Consider the following 19422-nt stretch of genomic DNA (forward strand, 5'->3'; position numbering starts at 1 on the left):
ACCAGCTGCTGATACGGTGGCTGTGTTACAAATAGAATAAGACTATTTTTGGATGTGTAGACTTCTTCATACTTGATAGAACCTCAGTTTAATTAGCCCTCAGACCCAGAAGGGTTATACAAGAAGCATCCCCAATGTTGGGGTGTAATAATGTTCTGAAGCTAGCAAACCTCTGTGACAATTCTCTGCAATGGATGGGATACCCATCCAGACAAATCTTTCCAAGTTAGGCATCTTCGATATTGCTTTACTAACATTCTGTTACTTGTGAACAGATTTGAAAATGACTCTGCTGGTTTTCCACCTTCTGTGCAGCCATATTAACCAGCATTCTTTGTTACTAAGTATAAATATACTATATACATCAACTGACCTATATTCTGCCTACTGCTAGCATATAGAAGGGAATCAAAGAAGATCTAAGATTATATTTTCTAGTCTTTCAATTTTTCCTACTATTTACATGTCTAATCAGCCTCAGATCTAATGCTCTTAAAAGAGCTGTTGTCTTTCTAGATGTTAGTACAAACCTCAGAGATACTGATTATCTCCCCTACACCTACCTTCCATCTGTTTGACCTAAATGCATTTAGTAGTGGATTGCAGCTAGATAGGAAAGCTAATTATCTTATCTGTTCTGTATATGCAGCTCATTTAGGGTCTGCTTTTTTTAAATCAGTGATTATTTCCCCAAAACTAGAATTCTCTCAATTTTTAGTGTTTTCATTCCCATTCAGTACCTATGAGGAGTCAGTGTTGAATGTGCTAAAGCTCAAGAATATATTTATTGCCTCTGAAAGGTTCCAGTACTAATTGAAGTCCTATATGTCTACTGAGCAGGATGAACATAAGTAGTAACAATGTTAATACTCTGCTACAACTTGCTTTACTTTTGACCTGAAGGATCACCCCTAGCCATGACAGTTCTATATCCATGGTCTAGCCAATTCTTGGCTTGTGAGTCTACCGCTAAAGGTGTCAGTTACTCCCAGTTATAGTAGTCTTGGTGGTAGGCATTAGGCTGCTGAACAGAGGACATCAAACTAATTTAATACAAACCGCAAGACAGCCACCACCTGGGCAACTTCCAGTTTGCTTCAGCTTCTGGGTTGCTTTAAGATATGGATATTTCTGGTGTCAGATCACTGCACAACAAAACACACTTTAAATGTAAATATATTTTTCTGTCTTGGTAATTAGTTTTATGAACACTTCTTTTGTAGATAGCGTAACTCGAGCAAAATGTCAGCAAGATCGTTCTAGACTTTGAAAATCCCCTAGCCCAGGCAATGAGATGTGAGTCGAAAAACTAATATTCTTTCTTCCGTAGGCTGTCTTGGTGTGGTTCTTCGAAAGACTGAAAATTGCTGTATAAAAAAAGGTTTATTCCATACCCTATCTGCCTGGATATGTCTGGGGGAAGTCTGCCATCCTTTACAAGAGGAGAAAATAACACTTATTCCTTAATACAAACATTGTAAGATATGTTATTTAAAAAAGCAAAATCTGGAAGTATTATACAAATACACGTTCTTGACACGTGGCCTGTTCTCTACAGTGAACCTGATGCTTTTCCTTCAAATGCTTCTTTACATGCTGCAACTTTTGGAGTAGAAGTGGCTAAATTCTCATTCATATTCATTTTCCATATTTAAAAGAGAACCTAGAGCAAAAAGAGGAGGGGGGTGTAAGTGTCTTAAAAAAAGGAAAGGCTACAACAACCAGCTGAGCCTGTTCTGCTAACACACTGGGCTGCTCTCAGGAGCTATAAGCGCAGGGCTTGAGCAGGCTCCCGCTGCGTATAGCCGCTTGAATCCCATCACAAACAAACCTTGGGGGATGGTCTGTACGCTACACAATGTGGAGATTCTTAGTGTACTCAGAGGGGAGGCAATGGCCTCCTACAGCATAGGAGAGCTTAATAATCACCTCTGAAAGGCTGGCAATTTTTGGACCAAGAAGGCAAAATCCGAGACCATAAATAAATACCATGCAATTTCATATGTCCCCGGGCTGAGACTGTAACTGAGGGCTTGTTTGTGTAGCAAGGATTACTTGGAAAGTCTTTGGCCTCATAGGGTGCTTTTCACAAGCACGGGGCAAAATCACTTCTCCCTTTGCTGCTGGGCTAGTATGTGAAGCAACCAGCACCATTCAGTGAATGGCTTATACGGCTGGTATGCAGGAGAACTGGGTTCGCTCCCTGTGTCATGCTGTTACCTCAGGCAAGTCACTTCATCTGTGCCTCAGTCTCCTTCTCTCTAAAATTCTGATACCCACCTTTATAAACCACTTTTGAGTTCTACACCTAAAAGGTGCTATAGAAGTGTTAAGTTTTTACTGTTATTTTGATGCAGTTTATCAGGGGTGCTGCACTGATATAAAGTGGTCTGAGACGTAGTTTCCTCTAGGAATATGAAACAGTGAGAACTGAAAGCTGGGCCATGTCATTTAAGTGGTAATTTCCCTCTAATTTTGCAAGAAGTATTCAAGGATTTGACCTGGAACCATTCTTAAGAAACCCTTTCCTCCTACAGGCACTGCTACTAGTTAAAGAGATTGTGTCCAATGCCTTTTAGTTAACACTGTTTACACAAAGCATTCATCCTGTCTGTGTCTAATTCAGACTATCCCTGTCATGAGATTAACTTGCATAAAAGTTAGCTGCTTCAGTTATTATTTTTACCATCTTATCAGAGAGGAGGTATGCCAAGCTGCAATTTGAACCAGTCAGCCTCCGACACCAAAGCAAAAGCACTCACAGTTGAGCTTATAAGATCATTGTCACTATTTCTAATGCTTGTGCCATCTTTCCAGGCCTCCTGTCACTAGTGTCCATTGCAATATGTGTTATAAAAAGAGTTAACTGTCCTTGTTATCAATGGAAGGTATTGTCTTTCAGTAGTCTGGAAACACTACAATGTAAGAATCGGGGTATTACTGTAGCCCCTTGATACCTTACTGTGCTAGGTGTTGTACAAATACACAGTCAAAGATAGTTCCTGCAATGAAGAGCTTACAGCCTAAACAGACAAGGCAAACAAAAGGTGGGAAAGGAAGTAGAAGCACAGAAAGGTGAAGTAATTTGTCCAAGGTCCAAATGCAGGTCAGTAGCAGAGCTGGAAACAGAACCCAGGCTGCTGAACTCCCCAGGCAGTTCACTGTCCGCCAGCCCACACTGTATCTCAGTGGTAGACTTCTGATGCTACCAGATTCTGATTGGCTTCAGGAGGAGGTTTGCCAGCTTCGGGATTCCAACAACAGCCCTTAATTTTTATAATGGAGAAGGGGGGTGTTTGTGAGGGGAGAACAAGTATCCAATCAAGTCAGCCCTCCACGATAAAGTGCTGCAAGAGAAGTGACAATACTTACAGACGCTTTATGATTGTTTTCTCTTCGTTAGATTTGCTTGAGCCAGAAGAACTGCAGACAGTGGATTCCTTTTCCATTGGCCCAGCTTGGTCCTCCCTCTGAGAAATGGTGCCACTAGCAAACGAGGGAGATGGGTATTTTGTTTTTAATCTGGGCTACACCTCTCCCCCTCACACCTCCATTGTGCATATTGAACTCTTTCTTAATTCTGGCAGCATGTGGCATCTGAGCACATGATGTCAAAATACCCTGCTAACATTTGCAGCATTGTCACATTTGCTGGCTGTGGTGTCTTTGCACCCTTCTTTTGTGTGTAGGAATGTTGTACTAGTTTTAGTTTGTGAAAAAATGCTCCTAGGAACTGTTCTGTGCTGGTCTGTAAATCTAGGGCATGCACAATGCAGTCAACATTATGTCTTTATTAATGTAGGCCCCGATTCAGAAAGCTCTTAACTTGTGCTCATGTCCCACTGAAGTCAAGTTGTGTGTAAGTGCTTTCCTGAATAGGAGCTCAAATTTCTCTGGACACAGCTAACCTGGACTAATGCTAATAGTGAATCACTCTTAGTTTAATTGTGTACAGTAATTTAGCTTAGATGTAATGTAGTTATAGCCGTGTCGGCCCCAGGATATTAGAGAGACAAAGGTGGGTGAGGTAATATTTTTTATTGGACCAACTTCTATTGGTGCGAGAGACAAGCTTTCGAGCCACATGGACCTGTTTCCCAGACCTGAAGATGAGCTCTGTGTGGCTTGAAAACTTGTCTCTTGCACGAACAGAAGTTGGTCCAATAACAGATATTACCTCACACATCTCATCTCTCTAATTTAGTTTAGAATATTTTGATAAGAACTCCACTGATAATTGTTAGAAGCTTAAATAGCTATAGATGGAGTGTTATGTAATGATTTAATATTCAATGAGAACTGATTTTAATCCTATCTTGCATTTGTAAAACCCCTTCCATCCAAAGATCTCAAAGCACTACATTCCAAGCTTGGTTATACCGGTGCAGAGCCAGGGTACCTCCAGCACAGTCACTCAGATTTACAAAGGTGTAACAGCAGATTCTGGCCTGAATCAATGAAGGTCCACAAGATCCCTGTGAGGTAGATAAGCGTCACTTTCCCCGTGTTACTGGAAATGTTCACTGCGCTATAGCTGCACCAGTGCAAACCCCTACTCTAAACAGGCAAAGCTACAATTTGAACCAAGGCTACTTCCCCTACTTGGGACTGGGATAAGCTTCACCAGTGCAAGCCCTGACTACAAGCATTGCTGGCCTGTATTAGGGCTTTGTAAGCCCAGGCAGAGGGTACTTAGTTCTACACCTTCACAGCTATCACTGCACTGACCTAGCCTGATTCTGCTTCTCTTGAGATCTGAGGGTACCAAAGCCCACAAGATGCAGATAAGCAATGCTGTTCAACGTAGGCATTGACACATACTCCTTCAAAAATACCTGAGACAAACTGAGGTCTTTAATAATACATTATCCAGCCACTAAAACATTCTCTGTGAGTCTTAAATTTAGGACGTGAAGTTTTGTGCTATACACGTGCTATATAGCCATGTATATAGAAGTATACTCATGAAATTCTAAAACACAATTTTTATTTAAAAGGTCTCATATTTATACTACTTTGTTTTATATCTGATGCCTTCAGTCAGTTTTTTCAGCACCCTGGGCACTTTGTTAGGAGGTTACCATGTAAATCAAATTATTATTTTTCCTCTGATTCACTTGAATTGAAATCCATGACTGACAATGCGGGTTGGTAATTAGAGCCCCACAGCTCATGATCCACTTATGAATTAAACATTCACATGGTTAATTTGTAACTTGGATTCCAATGAGCTGTGTTAGGCAACTGGAGACTCAAGAGCCAATGGAGCCATTAATGTGTGACTGAGCTAACTTCGTGTCAACTGAGCTGGGGGAGTGGGTCCTTAACTGCATTGCTGGCAAAACTGCTGTTTGAGTGGGCAGGTCTGAAACTAGCTTCTCAGCTATAACTTGCATTATGCATGCCTGTTATGGAAGTGTACTCAGGATGGATTTATTATGATTTGTATTATGGTATCACAGGGGGGTCTCAACTGAGACCAGGGCCCCATTGTGCCAGGTACTTTACAAAGGGCTTGTCTACACTACCCGCCGATTGGTGCCTGTCCCAAACAGTTTATAGTTTAATTAGTCTTGCCAGACAAAGGGTGGGAGGTGAAAACAGAACCAAAGAGAGGTGATGTGATTTGCCCCAAATCACACAACAGATCAGTGGCAGTGCCAGGAACAGAATCCAGGTCATCTGAATCAGGGCCCACCCTAGACCAAATGGTGCCCCAGGTGAGGAGCATCTTCAGTGCCCCCTTTTTGTTAACTTTGAATATCTTATTTTTTGTTACATGTTTAGCTCATTTTGCGACTTTGATGCATGATGTATCCCTGTCAAATAAGACAATAAATGTGCATGCTAGGATCTGTAAATCTGTATTTATTCATGCCATATATAAGCAAATATGGAATACCTGAGCCATGTTACTTCAAACATTCTATGTTCCCTTTTGTCACTAACAACAAAAAGAGCACCATGAGCCCAGTGCCCCCGCCCCCGCCGCCTGGCACTCCAGGCAGTCACCTGGGTCGCCTACCCTGAACTGAATCCTTATCCCTGGGTGAGTTTTTTGTAGTATGTGCCTTACTCAGTCTTTAGCTGGGGGGTCTAACAAAATATGCACTTTCATCCTGAACAATGCTAAAGTGCTTTACAGCTATACATACAGCATCACTGAAGTGCACACATCTCTGAGATGACGGGTGGTAAATAAACTAGCATGCATCAGTCTGCACAACAGGAGAAGGGAAATTTTAACTAAGGCCAGCACGGAAACCTCTTATGGCAAGTGGCATAGGATACTTACATCCTGGTTTTCATCAAAATGCACGTGTGCAATTACTATGATTGCGTGCGCCAATGAGGTACTTGCACTCACACATGGCCGGCCAGTCATACCTACACACTGGATTTGTGTGCCCAAATTCCTACTTTGCACACACAGTTGAAGTAACTGCCTGCGATGTCGATGTGTGCAATTACACGTGTTTTTAACTCACACAGAGCAGGCAGAACTTCAGTTTTAAGGTTGATTTATATATTCCTTTTGAAACCCCACTCTCTGACCCCTCGCTGCTTGTCTGTTTAGCCTTACACTGTAAGCTTTTAGGGGCCAGGATGTTCCTTCTTTTTTATTAAGAATAATATATATTGTGATGGGGCCAACCAAGAATAAGGTCCATTGTGCTAGCTGCTCTATAACCACAGAGCCCCAATGAGTTTGCAGTCTTGTATACCTGGACACTGCCTAGCACACTGTGAGTACTACAGCAAACATATAACAACACTAATCTCCCCTGAAATGATCCCCACATAATAAACAGGGGCTCTTTGCTGACTGGATGACCTAGTGATCTACCTCTTATAGCACTGTAGCTCCTCTTGTGCAATAAGAAGTTGTGCTTTCAGCTGGTTACGTTCCTGCAGCACATCTCTCAACTCCTGCAACGTGAACCGTGGACGATTTGGATCTGTGAGATCTATTATCATTTTGTCTGGTCCAAGGCTCAGCTGTAGAACAAAGGGCAACAGTTTAAAAACCAAACAACAGTAAGGACGCCACATGCCCAGATAACCCCCGAGCAGCTGTCAGGCTGTACCTTAGACAAGGAATCAGCTTTATCAATCAATAGTAATTTCCATGATTTATAGATATTACAATCTTGATCTTTCATAATTATTATTTGTATTTCAATAGCGCCTGCGGGCCCCACTGTGCCAGGCACTGTATGCACATATTAATACAGTTCCTACCCCCAAGAGAGTTTACCTCTAAACTTGCAAAGGAAGTGCTGTTATCCCCATTGTCACAGACAGGAACTGAGGTCCAGAGAAATTAAGGGACTTGCCTGTGGCTGCAGATAGAATTTGAGCAGAGCTGAGAATTGAACCTAGCTTTCCTGAGTTCCAGCTGAGCGCCTAAACCACAAGGTCATTCCTCCTCTGATACACCTAATTTGCACAAACACAAGGATTTCACATGTGTGCAAATGGCTAATTAGGTGCATTTGTGTGAGCAATTGTATGTAAAAGACACACATGCAATTGTACATCTACACTACATGAAAATCAGGGCCTGGATATCTGAACTTCTCTCTTTCAGCATATTGACTCTGTCCAGACAAAACCATGCCCTGTACCTACAGTACTACAGGACATTGTACTGTAACATTGTAGGTTGTTGAGCCAGAGCGGGTCTCCGCTTGGGCAACTGGGTCAGGAACTTGTACAGGGATGAAAAGTAAACTTCTCCAATAGGGCCTGTCCACACAATGGCTTGAATCCTGCTAGCAAAAGTGTTTTCCAGTGTGTGGTGCTAGAATGGCCTCCCAGTGGACAGGGATTTTTGATGTTGAGAATCTGCTAGCCTCAAACTGCCTACGCTCAGGAGGTTGCCCACAGCAGTTTCTCAACAGGCCAAATTGATGGAGATGCTCCGCTGAACATCACTAGTGTAAAGTGTAGTTAATAAAACCCCACACCTCCACAATAAGCAGATCAGTTCCTGAGGTTGCACCTGCCCTTATACTTACCTGCTCTGCATTCCTTGGGGGGCCCTCCTTTCTCAGTCCCTCCACCTCCTTTTTGAGATTGTCTCTTTCCATCTTCAGCTCCTCCACTGTCAGGTTACTCTCGTTCACCAAAGCTTCCAACATTTCCAGAATCCTCACTATCTTGAACTGCAACTGGGCAACCCTGGTGGGCACCTCCCCCTGGGGCTCGCAGCTTATTTTCAGGATCTCCCTGCCCACCAGGTAGGAAATGTCATAGACATCCTCTGCCGTCAGCTGGAAGGGGCTCTTCTCAAAGGCACTTTCAGGGCCAGGCTCCTCCTTCTCTTCTCCCTCCTCTTGGTGCTGATGATCCTGCATGGCAAGCCCCAGTGGACAGTTTGGAGCCAGTCCAGACCTGCTGCTGCAGTTGTCGCCTGCTTCGGCTGCCACACTCAGCAACTTCCGTCCTCCTCTTCTGTGAAACTTGTTAACCTGTGACCAAGTCCCCTCTGCCTCCAGGGGAAGCTCCTGGGGGCCAATCAGATAACCAGGCTGGGAGGCTGGGGTGGGGCTAAAAGGGTACCAATGTAGCCATGTGGGAAGTGAGGCCGGCACGGCACAGCTTCCCTTCTAGCTGCAGTGGCCTCTATTCTCATTCTTAGGCAGTGTCCAGGAGACACAGCTTGGCTGCAGGGTGATAGGCTGTGAGCGTGTGTTTCATTGCTGGTTGTGCAGACAAAACTACCCAGCAGACTCAGTCTCTGTCGCAAGAGGCTGGCATGGGAGTGATCTGTGGTGAAGTAATGGGTGGGAGGCTTTTGCAGGCAGGCAGGATAGATGCTGCGAGGGCAGCTGGAGACATTTCCCATTGCATTTTGCAAGAACTATGACAAAGCAAGCCCTGGCCAGGGTGATGCCTCTGCCCTCCCTGGGTAAAGGTTGCAATTTCCATGGAGACGCCTCAGGAGGGGGAGGGACTCTGAAACACTCTTGGGTAGGGCCAGTTCCCCACCCACCCGCCTCAGGAGGTAGGGGCCCCTTATCACAGAACCAAGTATTCAGCTCAGTCTCCAAAAGCAGGGGCCAGAGCTGCCCTTGGGATAAAAAGTGCCCCCCCCCGCGGCTTTGCATTGTGCACCCTCTCCGGTCACTACAACTCGATTCGGATCTGAAGGTGGTTTCCGTTCTCCGGATCCGTAGCTCTGCGGCAGCTCCGCCCGTGCCACAACTACGCCAGGCCGGATTTTGCGGTGCTGCTCGCCCGCCCCGGCACTCCCCCCATGGCAACAACAACTGGCAGGGGCAGCGGCTCTGCTCCAGGGTCACTGCACAGCCCCTGTTGTCTTAGCCATTGCACGGGGGAATAAAAAGCAGCCGGGCTTGTTGGTTTGCAAGGAAGGACTCTGGCCAGGAATCCCTATTCTGGTTGGGGGTGGGTTACTGTGAATTGTAAAGGGTCTCAAAAACCCGGCAGGCTCCAGCAGCTCGCTGCCCTCCACCGGGGAGTCAGCGAGCAATCCCGTCTGCAGCTCGCTCCCCTCCCCCGGGGTGTCAGCGAGCAATCCCGTCTGCACCCCCCTTCCCTCCCCCGGGGAGTCAGCGAGCAAGGCCGTCTGCAGCCCGCTTCCCTCCCCCGGGGTGTCAGCGAGCAATCCCGTCTGCAGCCCCCTTCCCTCCCCCGGGGAGTCAGCGAGCAATCCCGTCTGCACCCCCCTTCCCTCCCCCGGGCTGTCAGCGAGCAATCCCGTCTGCACCCCCCTTCCCTCCCCCGGGGTGTCAGCGAGCAATCCCGTCTGCAGCCTGCTCTCCTCCCCGGGGTGTCAGCGAGCAATCCCGTCTGCACCCCCCTTCCCTCCCCCGGGGAGTCAGCGAGCAAGCACGTCTGGCAGCCCCCTTCCCTCCACAGGGGTGTCAGCGAGCAATCCCGTCTGCAGCCCGCTCCCCTCCCCGGGGAGTCAGCGAGCAATCCCGTCTGCAGCCCGCTCCCCTCCCCGGGGAGTCAGCGAGCAATCCCGTCTGCAGCCCGCTCCCCTCCCCGGGGTGTCAGCGAGCAATCCCGTCTGAACCCCCCTTCCCTCTCCCGGGGAGTCAGCGAGCAATCCCGTCTGCAGCCCGCTCCCCTCCCCGGGGAGTCAGCGAGCAAGCCCGTCTGCACCCCCCTTCCCTCCCCCGGGGAGTCAGCGAGCAAGCCCGTCTGCAGCCCGCTCCCCTCCCCCGGGCGGAGGGTGAGGAAGGCAAACGCATCCGCCTTTCCGGAGCGCCGCATTCCGCGGGCGTGGCCCGGCCGGGAGCGCGCCGCCCTCGCACAGTTGCCGCCCCCGGCCGCCGAGCTGCGCTTTGCACAAGTCTCCCCCCCCCCCCGCCCCGCGGGGTTTTGCTACGCGGAGGCGCCTGCGCTTGCGCGCACTAATCGTCCCCTGCCGACGGGAAGCCGGGGCAGCAGCCGGTGGGCGGGGAGAAGCGCGGCCGGGCCGCGGCGGCGGAGGAGAGGCGGTGAGCGGGCTGGGAACCCGGCTGTACGCGGGCGGGCACGTGGCGGGGTGGGGCTCACTGTCCCCAGGCCCGGCCCCTGCAGTAAGCGGGTGTCCGGGGGTTGTTTCTATGGCCGCCCCGGGTGGCTGGAGAGAGGGGCTGTTAGGGGTGTGCTAGGCCTGGGTGTGCTGGAAGGTGGGGGGGGGTGCAGACTAATTTTGGGGGCCCTGGCGGGAGTGGGGTGAGCGTCTCCCGGGTTCTTGGCAGTGCGAGACCCCGAGGGGAAAGCTGGGCAGGAGCCGAGCTGGCTGCTGGGTTGTGCACGCTGCAGCAGGCGAAGGCTGCAAAGCCCGGCTGGGGGCTGAGATGGGCTCAGAAGCACGTGGCCTGTGGGCCCCCACCCCACACTGAGCGGCCTGTGGGAGGCATCCGGCCCCTTTCTACACTAGGTTAAAAACACCCAATACCAGAGCATCGGGAGGATGTTCCCCTAAAATACATTCAGGTAATGCAACACTTCCTCCCACACCAGGAAGCAAATGCTCCCCACCTCCATAGTGAGTAAATCACTTTCCACAAGGGTCCGGAGCTTGGGGAAGTCTAGCTGAAAAGAGGATTCCAATGGAGTTTGTTTTAATTAATCTTATAAGGGATTCTTTGTCAGTTCTGCAAAGTCTAATTTTTTTTTTAGTGAGAATGCAGGATGTCTAGGGTTTTCTGTGCTCCTCACGGCCTATCCAGGAGTGCTGGCAGATAAATCTGTGCTAAGAACTGAACTCTCTGTGTCCTAGTTTTCCCATCTGTAAAATGGGAATCAGCCTGCAGTGGAGTGTTGTATGTTCATTCATGTTTGTAAAGTGCTTTGAGATCCTGGGATGGAAAGTGCTACAGGCAAATGCCAAGTATCCTCATTAACTGCGTCTTCCAATTCACCTGTAGCGGTGAACATTTATACAGAATGTTAGCAGTGATGCTGGAGTGTGTTTGATGTTTGTGTTCCCTCTAGAAAATGAACGAGTGGGCGCCCATAGCGAAAGAGTATGACCCCCTTAAAGCAGGGAGCATTGATGGCACAGATGAAGAGCCCCATGACCGTGCCATATGGAGGGCCATGTTGGCACGGTACGTACCCAATAAGGGGGTTACGGGAGATCCCCACCTCACTCTGTTTGTAGCAAGACTGAATTTACAAACGACAGAGGAGAAGCTGAAGGAAGCCTTTTCCAGGTATGGAGACATTAGGAAGATTCGTCTGGTTAGAGACTTGGTCACGGGTTTTTCCAAGGGCTATGCATTTATAGAGTACAAAGAGGAACGAGCACTCCTGAAAGCCCATAGAGATGCCAACAGGCTGGTTATTGACCAGCATGAGATATTTGTGGATTTCGAGCTGGAAAGGACCCTCAAAGGATGGATCCCTCGGAGACTTGGAGGTGGTTTTGGAGGCAAGAAGGAATCCGGGCAGCTGCGGTTTGGAGGGCGGGACAGGCCTTTCCGAAAGCCCATCAATTTGCCAACTATGAAAAGCGACTTCTATGGAGAGGGGCCAGTGGAGAAAAGAGAAAGGAGCTGGTCTCGTGAGGGAGTGAGGGACTGGAGAGCGAGGGACCGAGACTCCGAAAGGAACCGAGACAAGAGATGGCTGGAAAGGGAGCGATCATGGGCTTGGGGTGAAAGCAACCGGGAGAGAGAGCGGGATTCCAAAGACGAAAGGAGCAGAGGAAGAGACAGGAAGGACAGAGAGAGAAAAGACAGGGAAAGAGACCGGAGCAGGGAGAGAGACCCTAAGAAGCAGAGAGATGACGACAAACATCGGTAGAAGAAAGTGCCTTTATTACAGATAAGATGAACACCCATGAACTGTGGGGAAGTTTACAGCCAGACCCCTCCAAGATGTACTGATTCATACAACCCTGAACTGTGGTCAGGTTCTAATCTAGGCCTGGGACCGCCTCTGGCTTAAGAAAGCTATAGGAACAGATTCAAGCCATGGCTTTGCTGTGTGCTTCCAACCTGCAAGGAGCCCTGCTAATCTCCTGGAACTAGATCCTGAGCAGGTGTAAAGTTGGACAGAGCCACTGTCTTCAGCAAAGCTGCACCAGCTGAGCAGCTGACCCATTGTCTCTGGTTTATTGTCCTTCAGGTAATTTCTATGGTGGTTTTGCCAGAAAGAGGGGACAATGACTCCTGCAGTAACCTGTACCTGTGTTGAGTTGTGGATCTCTTATTTACAGAGCTTTTGTTCTCTGTCTCATGTATTATGTGGTATTTGCCCTTTCTTTGGTTTGATTCCCCACCCCCACCTTCTTAAATTTAAAATGTTCTTTGTGTGCAAGCAAATCTTCCTGTGGGTGTATTCTAACCATGTGGTGACTGTCTCCTTTCCTTCCGGAGGTCAGGACTGTAGCAGGATTCCTTAACATGGTTCAATTATACAGGCAAGGACAACATCTCTTATAAACAGGAGAGAGCCCCAGTTCTGTTATGACATGATCCCCCTTACTCAGTAGTTTACCTCTATAGATGGGCCCTTATACTGCGTTAGATTCAGCATAGCCCTCCCCAGCTCATGCAGCTTGGAACTGAGATTGCTGCAGCTGGCATTGGAATCGTAGTCCCAGACTTCCAGATATTGGCAGGAGTCCTACAGGAAAAAGAGGAGAGCCAGAACTGGGCATTCACAGCAAAAGTGTTAGAAGACAGATCTTAGGACACAGCCAGTTATTTTATTTGTTGCTCTTCAGAGGTTTTCTTTACGCAAAGTCTCACTAATGTGTTTTATAGAGTGGGGTGGAGGGGTAGCAGGATCTGGGAAATAACGAAAGCATTGGAAAGCACAGAGTATTGCATTGACTGCAGCTGATGGTATCGGGCTCTATGTAGTTCCATTTCTAAGAACATTAAGGAACCAGTAATCACTGTTTGCTGTGGGTCCTCTATTATACTTTGCTGCGGGGAGACCCAATGGAATGTACAAGTTGTATGTACCTATGAAAATAAAAATGAAATGTTTAAAAAATTTTTAACCACATGATACTTGTTGGCATTTTGTAAGGAACACCAGACTTACAGATGTGCCTGTATTCATACCTAATTCAGTGGGATGTAAAATGAAATGTGTGTCCAGGCTTCTTGGCTATTCAGAGAATGGCTTCTTTGTATATAAGAGAGCCTGGTCCTTAAATATTCCTATATATGCCATGTGCTCATATGACAGACTGATGAAGTCACCTATTGAAGAAATATCTGTAAAGCCATCATCTTTGGCCTTTGCAAATTTTTCACACAATATAAAATGGATAGGAAATGATTCATCTGCTTGAGAGAGATGGGGATAGACATAATGTTTAGAAATAGTGTTTTTGACTGATGTTGGGTGCAATGGGGAAACATGCCTTAGTAATCTTTCTTTTAATGGAGAGCTGCTTCCCTGCTTCATTCAGTCCTCCCCTTTAACTAGCAGAACTTGTATGTTCTAGACACAGAGATACATGAGGGCAGATTGCAGGTCACATGACTTCTCAGGTTAATTTCCAGCAGCCCTTGCGGCTATAGGACATCTTAATAAAGTCTATGGAGAGCTCACAATCAAAGCAAAGTGACCGGACTTTCATCTGTGTATTCCTTTGTTTCGAAACTCCTGCTCTAGCTTTCAGAATGATGTCCCTGGACCAGCCATTGGGACAGTTATGCAATGTAATACAACAGCCATGTAACCCTTTGTACCACCACAGCTGCTGTTGGGTGCTGCTCCCATATGAGTGCAAGAATGATGTAGTTTGTAATTTTGTTATTGTCCCTCCTTGTCTCCTGCTCCCTTTGCACCTCACTTGCTCTTTCTTGCCTAGAGAGCACAACTCTGAGGTTACGCCCACCCCAACTATTTTGCAAAGCAACAAAATGCTTTTCTGGGTCAGTCCGTCTCCCTCGACAGCTGAGCTGGCTATAACATGGTTAAAAGTTGTAATGGAGATGGAACCGAATCATGGTCCCCTAACAAGAGTAAAGCCCAGCGCGTCCAGGATTTTCATCTGCTTCTGGGGATGAGAATGGTTGCTGGGTGCACTACAACTGTTAGGTGTAACTGACTGCCCCACCTCTGTTAAAAGTGTAGGGTAGATAAAGGCGTTTTGTGCTAGAATCTGTGTAGTTTTGCTTTTAGCGAGCTCAGCATATCCATGTTTATACTCCAGCCTAGATCTCCCTGTGCTTACTACTCAGTCTTGAGGCTAGTTCTCAAACTCTGAGTTGGGAGTCGGGACCCCAAAGTGGGTTGCGACCCCATGTAATGGGGTCACCAGGGCTAGTGTTAGACTTGCTGAAGCCAAAGCCCAAGCCCCACCACCCAAGGCTGAAGCTGAAGCTTGAGGGCTTCAGCCCAGGGTGGAGGGGCTCAGGCCCTCTTCCTCCCCCCCCCCCCCGGGGTAATGTAGTAATTTTTGTTGTCAGAAGAGAATCGTGCCCTAGTGTAAATTAGGGCAGCCTAGGGGTCCTAATTTACGCCTAGCTGTCCAGGCAAGGGCCATTCTGGCAGCTGGGGATTGGCGTGGCTCAGGGACACCCAGCCAAGAGCTAGAATAGGAGTGACACAGGAGCTTCAACTCTGCTTCTGCATCAGCCAAGGATTTTCCTGCACAGTGAGAAGCCAGGAGGGGGGAGGGTTTGCACTGTGGTGGAGTCCAGCATCTGATCCATTATCTCCAAGTCCTTATTTCAGTGGTGAAAGTTTGTTTCAGAGGCAGGAACAATAGAAATCTGCTATAGTGGCTTCCCCTTCAAATCTGCACTATTCCCCCTCCAGGCTTTCCCCTCTAATGATCTGCCAGCCTCTCAGTTTAGTTCAAGGAGACTTTGTTTGCATGAGGAGCAATATAAGCTTTGTGAATGTGTAAAGAAAAGATAAACCCCTCAGCAATGTGCCAAATGAGTAGAACCCACTCAGGATCGCATTACACACTGTATTTCAACACCAGATAACCTATGACACTCACACAGCAAAGTCCATCAGAAATATTTATTAGATTATTGAAGAGATTTACTGTTAGACCAAAGAAACCTCAAAGATTCTGCACAGTGAATACAAGACTGCTGTGCCTCTTACCTGGCTTTTAAAAGAAGAGCATTTACTTGAATCTGTCAAGAAGCTACATGGTAGATATTCAACTCTCTGCCAATTCCAAATGAGCAGCTCTTCCCCCAGTAACATCTTTTCAGATGACTGCTCTCCATCTGAGGGCGTTAGCTGAAAGCATGAGAAGCAGGAAGCCTGCCAAACAATCAGTGGGGCCACTGTAGGACTGAGGTGCTAAAGGAACACTTAACACAAGGCTGTTGTGGAGAAACCAAATTAATTCTTTCCATCAGTCTTCACTGCAGAGGATGTAAGGAAGATTCCACAGCTGAGCCATTATCGTTAGGTGACAAATCTGAGGAACCATCTCAGATTGAGGTGTCAGAGGTTTTGGAACAAGTTGATAAATTAAACAGTAATAAATCACTAGGACTAGATGGTATTCACCCAAGTGTTGCAGAAATAACAACTGTGGTACGTAACTTATCACTTAAATCAGACTTTGCACCAGATGACTGGCAAATAGGTTATGTGACACTGATTTTTAAAAAAGGCTCCAGAGGTGATCCTGGAAATTGTAGGCTGGTAAGCTAAACTTCAGTATCAGGCAAACTGGTTGAAACAATAGCAAAGAACAGAATTACCACACATAGATAACACAATATGTTGAGGAAGAGTCCACGCTGCCTTAGTAAAAGGAAATCATGCCTCACCAGTCTATTAGAATTCTTTGGGTGGTCTACAAGCATGTGTACCAGGGTGATCTAGTTGATATAGTATACTTGGACTTTCAGAAAGCCTTTGACCAGGTCCCACACCAAAGGGTCGGTCTTAAGCAAAGTAAGCAGTCATGGAAAAAGAGTGGGGGTCCTTTCATGGATCACTAACAGGTTAAAAGATAGGAAACAAAGGTAAGAATAAATGGGCAGTTTTCAGGAGGGAGAGAGGTAAATAGTGTGGTCCCTCAAGGGTCTGTACTGGGACCAGTGCTGTTCATCATATTCATAAATGATCTGGCAAAGGGGGTAATCAGTGAGGTGGAAAAGTTTGCAGATTATGCAAAATTATTCAAGATAGTGAAGTCCAAAACTGCCTGCTAAGAGTTACAAAGGGCTCTCACTAAATTGGGTCACTGGGAAACAAAATGGCAGATGAAATTAAATGTTAATAAATGCAAAGTAATACACACAATCTAACGGGGTCTAAATTAGCTGTTACTACCCAAGAAAGAATTCTTGGAGTCATCATGGATAGTTCTCTGAAAACATCCACTCAATGAGCAGTGGCGATCAAAAACAGAAAGTTAAGAACAATTAGGAAAGGCATAAATAAGACCAAAAAAGATCATAATGCCACACTAGAAATCCATGGAACACCCACACCTTAAATGCCATGTGCAGTTCTGGTTGTCCCATCTCAAAAAAAGATAAGTAGAGTTGAAAAAAGTACAGAAAAGGGCAACAAAAATGATTAGGGTTATGGAACAGCTTCCCCATGAAGAGAGATTAAAAACGGGGGCTGTTCATCTTAGAAAAGAGATGACTAAGTAGGGACATGATATGAGGTCTGTAAAATCCGGAATGATGTAGAAAGTGAATAAGGAAGTGTTGTATACTCCTGCACATAACACAAGAACCAGAGGTCACCCAATGAAATTACTAGGTTTAAAACAAACAAGGAAGTAGTTCTTCACACAATGCAGTCAACATATAGAACTCATTGTCATGGGATGTTTTAACTGCCAAAAGTATAACAGGGTTAAAAAAAGAATTAGATAAGTTCATGGAGGATAGACCTATCAATGGCTCTTATCCAAGACAGTCAGGGATGCAACCCCATCTCTGGCTGTCCCTAAACGTCTGACTGCCAGAAGCTGGGATTGGTCAACAGGGGATGGATCACTTGATAAATTGCCCTGTTCTGTTCATTCCCTCTGAAGCATCTATCATTGGCCCCTGTTGGAAGACTGGATACTGGGCTAGATGGACCATTGGTCTGAATTGCTATCGCCAGTCTTATGTTCTCACTGTTTGTGGAGTCAGGAGTGAATTGGTTAATGTTATGTTTCAGTAGTAATTAGAATTCCAAGGTAGCAGCCCACAGAGATGAATGGGGGACATTCCAACTGCTTAGTGCTATTGTTTCAGATGGGCTGCAGCTTTGTCCCAACAATAGTGCAGTGGTGTCCACTCTGTGGGGCGAGCTTGACACACAGAGCTAGAAACTTCCTCTTTCAGATAGGCACTTAGATACTGGGTTAAATATTAGTTTATGTATTGCTATTGTGCCAGGTCACAGTTCTTAATCAGTTTTGAAAGTGGTTTGCTGATTCAGTTTGTAAACCTACTACATTTTTGCAGTGCTTAATATTGCTGTAGTGTTGTTAAAGTGCCAGACAAACTGTGCTATAAAGACGATTTACAGGAACATCACAGTGAATTTCACAGCAGGATACAGTACAAACTTGGTTTATAAAGAGCAGCAATGGTCTGATGTGTTATCACCGTAATTGTCCAAAATAACTTATGCAAGTGCTGCCTCCAGCCTATGGCACTTCCCTACTAGGGGGAACTCCTAGCAGTTTGGAAAGCTGCTTTTTTTTTCTTCTGAAGTTGAGGAATAAAAGTATGATAGAGAGTAACATATTAAAGGGTCATTATCCAGATTTCATACGTCTTAAATGCATCATACAATACCAGTACCTTCCTGGTGTCATTTACATTTTCCCAACTTATCTTAGAAGCTTGGGAAAGTATTATTGTTCCCATGTTTTGTGTAAGGGCCCATGCATAAGCAAAGTGTATGTCCAGTCCACATTTTAAATAGGTAGTGGAGATACTTTCTATAGGTGTGGCTTCTCTTAAAAGATGAGAAATATAGGTCATAAGTTATTTGTGTCTAAATCTGGTTCTGTTTTCATAACACTGCCTTCATAAAATGCTAGTGTTGGACAGTGCTATCAGCATCTCAAATATGGATGTGTTTCAAGTATCAGCCCCCTCTGCCTTTGGGAGTGAGCCTGCCAACCCAGACAGACAGATTCATGCTAGTGGGGCTTGCGCTAGTGTGCTAAAAATAGCAGCATGGGCATTGCAGTTCCAGTAGAGACTTGGGCTAGTCACTCCAGCTCACACCCAGCTTCGCTTGAATGTCAGAGCTGCTGTCCAAGTAGCACAAGCCATCCTGCTATTTTTAGTGCACTAGGTTAAACCCTGCCAGCACAAGTCATAAGAACATCTACCAGGGCTGGGTGGCTTGGTCCCAGCTGCAGTGTGGGCATAGTGTTACAAGCTAAAGAATAACCAGCCAGTTATTGGAGTTGTATTACAGAACTAATCTGAGGGGTTCTTAAGGAACTGTGTACTTGATGTGACATGGTGGGAATGTGCAATATCAGGGTAGGTTTACACTTAAAACGCTGCATTGCTGCAGCGCTTTGGTGAAGATGCTACAACACCGACAGGAGAGCGTCTCCCACTGGCGTAGAGAGGCAGTAGCTATGTCCACGAGAGAAGCCCTGCTGTTGACGTAGCGCTGTCTACACAGGGAGTTAGGTTGCTACAACTGCATTACGCGGCAGTGTGGATTTTTCACACTCCTGAGTGGATGTTGTTATATGGCTACAAGGTTGCAAGGCAGACCTGGCCTTGGCCTCATTTAGAACTGTTAACAGACTTCCACCTATAAGCGGTTTCTGCGGTGAGTGCACGTAGGCCCTTAACTGAAAAGCCCAACCCTTGCAGGGAACAATGTGGGGAACCTTAACCTTATCCTGTAGAGTGGAAAGGGCCCAAGATCATAGCACAATTCACTCCCATTTAGACTACAAAACAGAAGAGCATTTGAACCATGATGCAACAGGTTTTCCAGCCCTGCTGAATTATAGATGGGTTCTAG

At 46.4% G+C, this 19422-nt stretch overlaps 2 protein-coding genes across 2 annotated transcripts; one reads left to right on the top strand and one right to left on the bottom strand.

Annotated features, from left to right (window-relative positions):
* Window positions 1-1160: 1160 nt before the first annotated feature.
* RILPL2 (Rab interacting lysosomal protein like 2) lies at window positions 1161-9438 on the bottom strand. The gene is made up of 4 exons (XM_030582697.1): window positions 8022-9438; window positions 6848-6999; window positions 3373-3486; window positions 1161-1663 (listed from the first exon to the last, which is right to left on the bottom strand). Exons 1-4 carry the CDS (start codon window positions 8358-8360, stop codon window positions 1639-1641), a joined length of 630 nt encoding a protein of 209 aa, XP_030438557.1. The 5' UTR covers window positions 8361-9438; the 3' UTR covers window positions 1161-1638.
* SNRNP35 (small nuclear ribonucleoprotein U11/U12 subunit 35) lies at window positions 6940-13485 on the top strand. Its single transcript, XM_030582698.1, has 3 exons — window positions 6940-7001; window positions 10345-10475; window positions 11461-13485. The coding sequence occupies exon 3, from the start codon at window positions 11464-11466 to the stop codon at window positions 12271-12273; it is 810 nt and encodes a 269-aa protein (XP_030438558.1). The 5' UTR covers window positions 6940-7001; window positions 10345-10475; window positions 11461-11463; the 3' UTR covers window positions 12274-13485.
* Window positions 13486-19422: the final 5937 nt, after the last annotated feature.

Source organism: Gopherus evgoodei, chromosome 13 (genome assembly GCF_007399415.2).
Source record: "Gopherus evgoodei ecotype Sinaloan lineage chromosome 13, rGopEvg1_v1.p, whole genome shotgun sequence".
Taxonomy (NCBI): domain Eukaryota; kingdom Metazoa; phylum Chordata; order Testudines; family Testudinidae; genus Gopherus; species Gopherus evgoodei.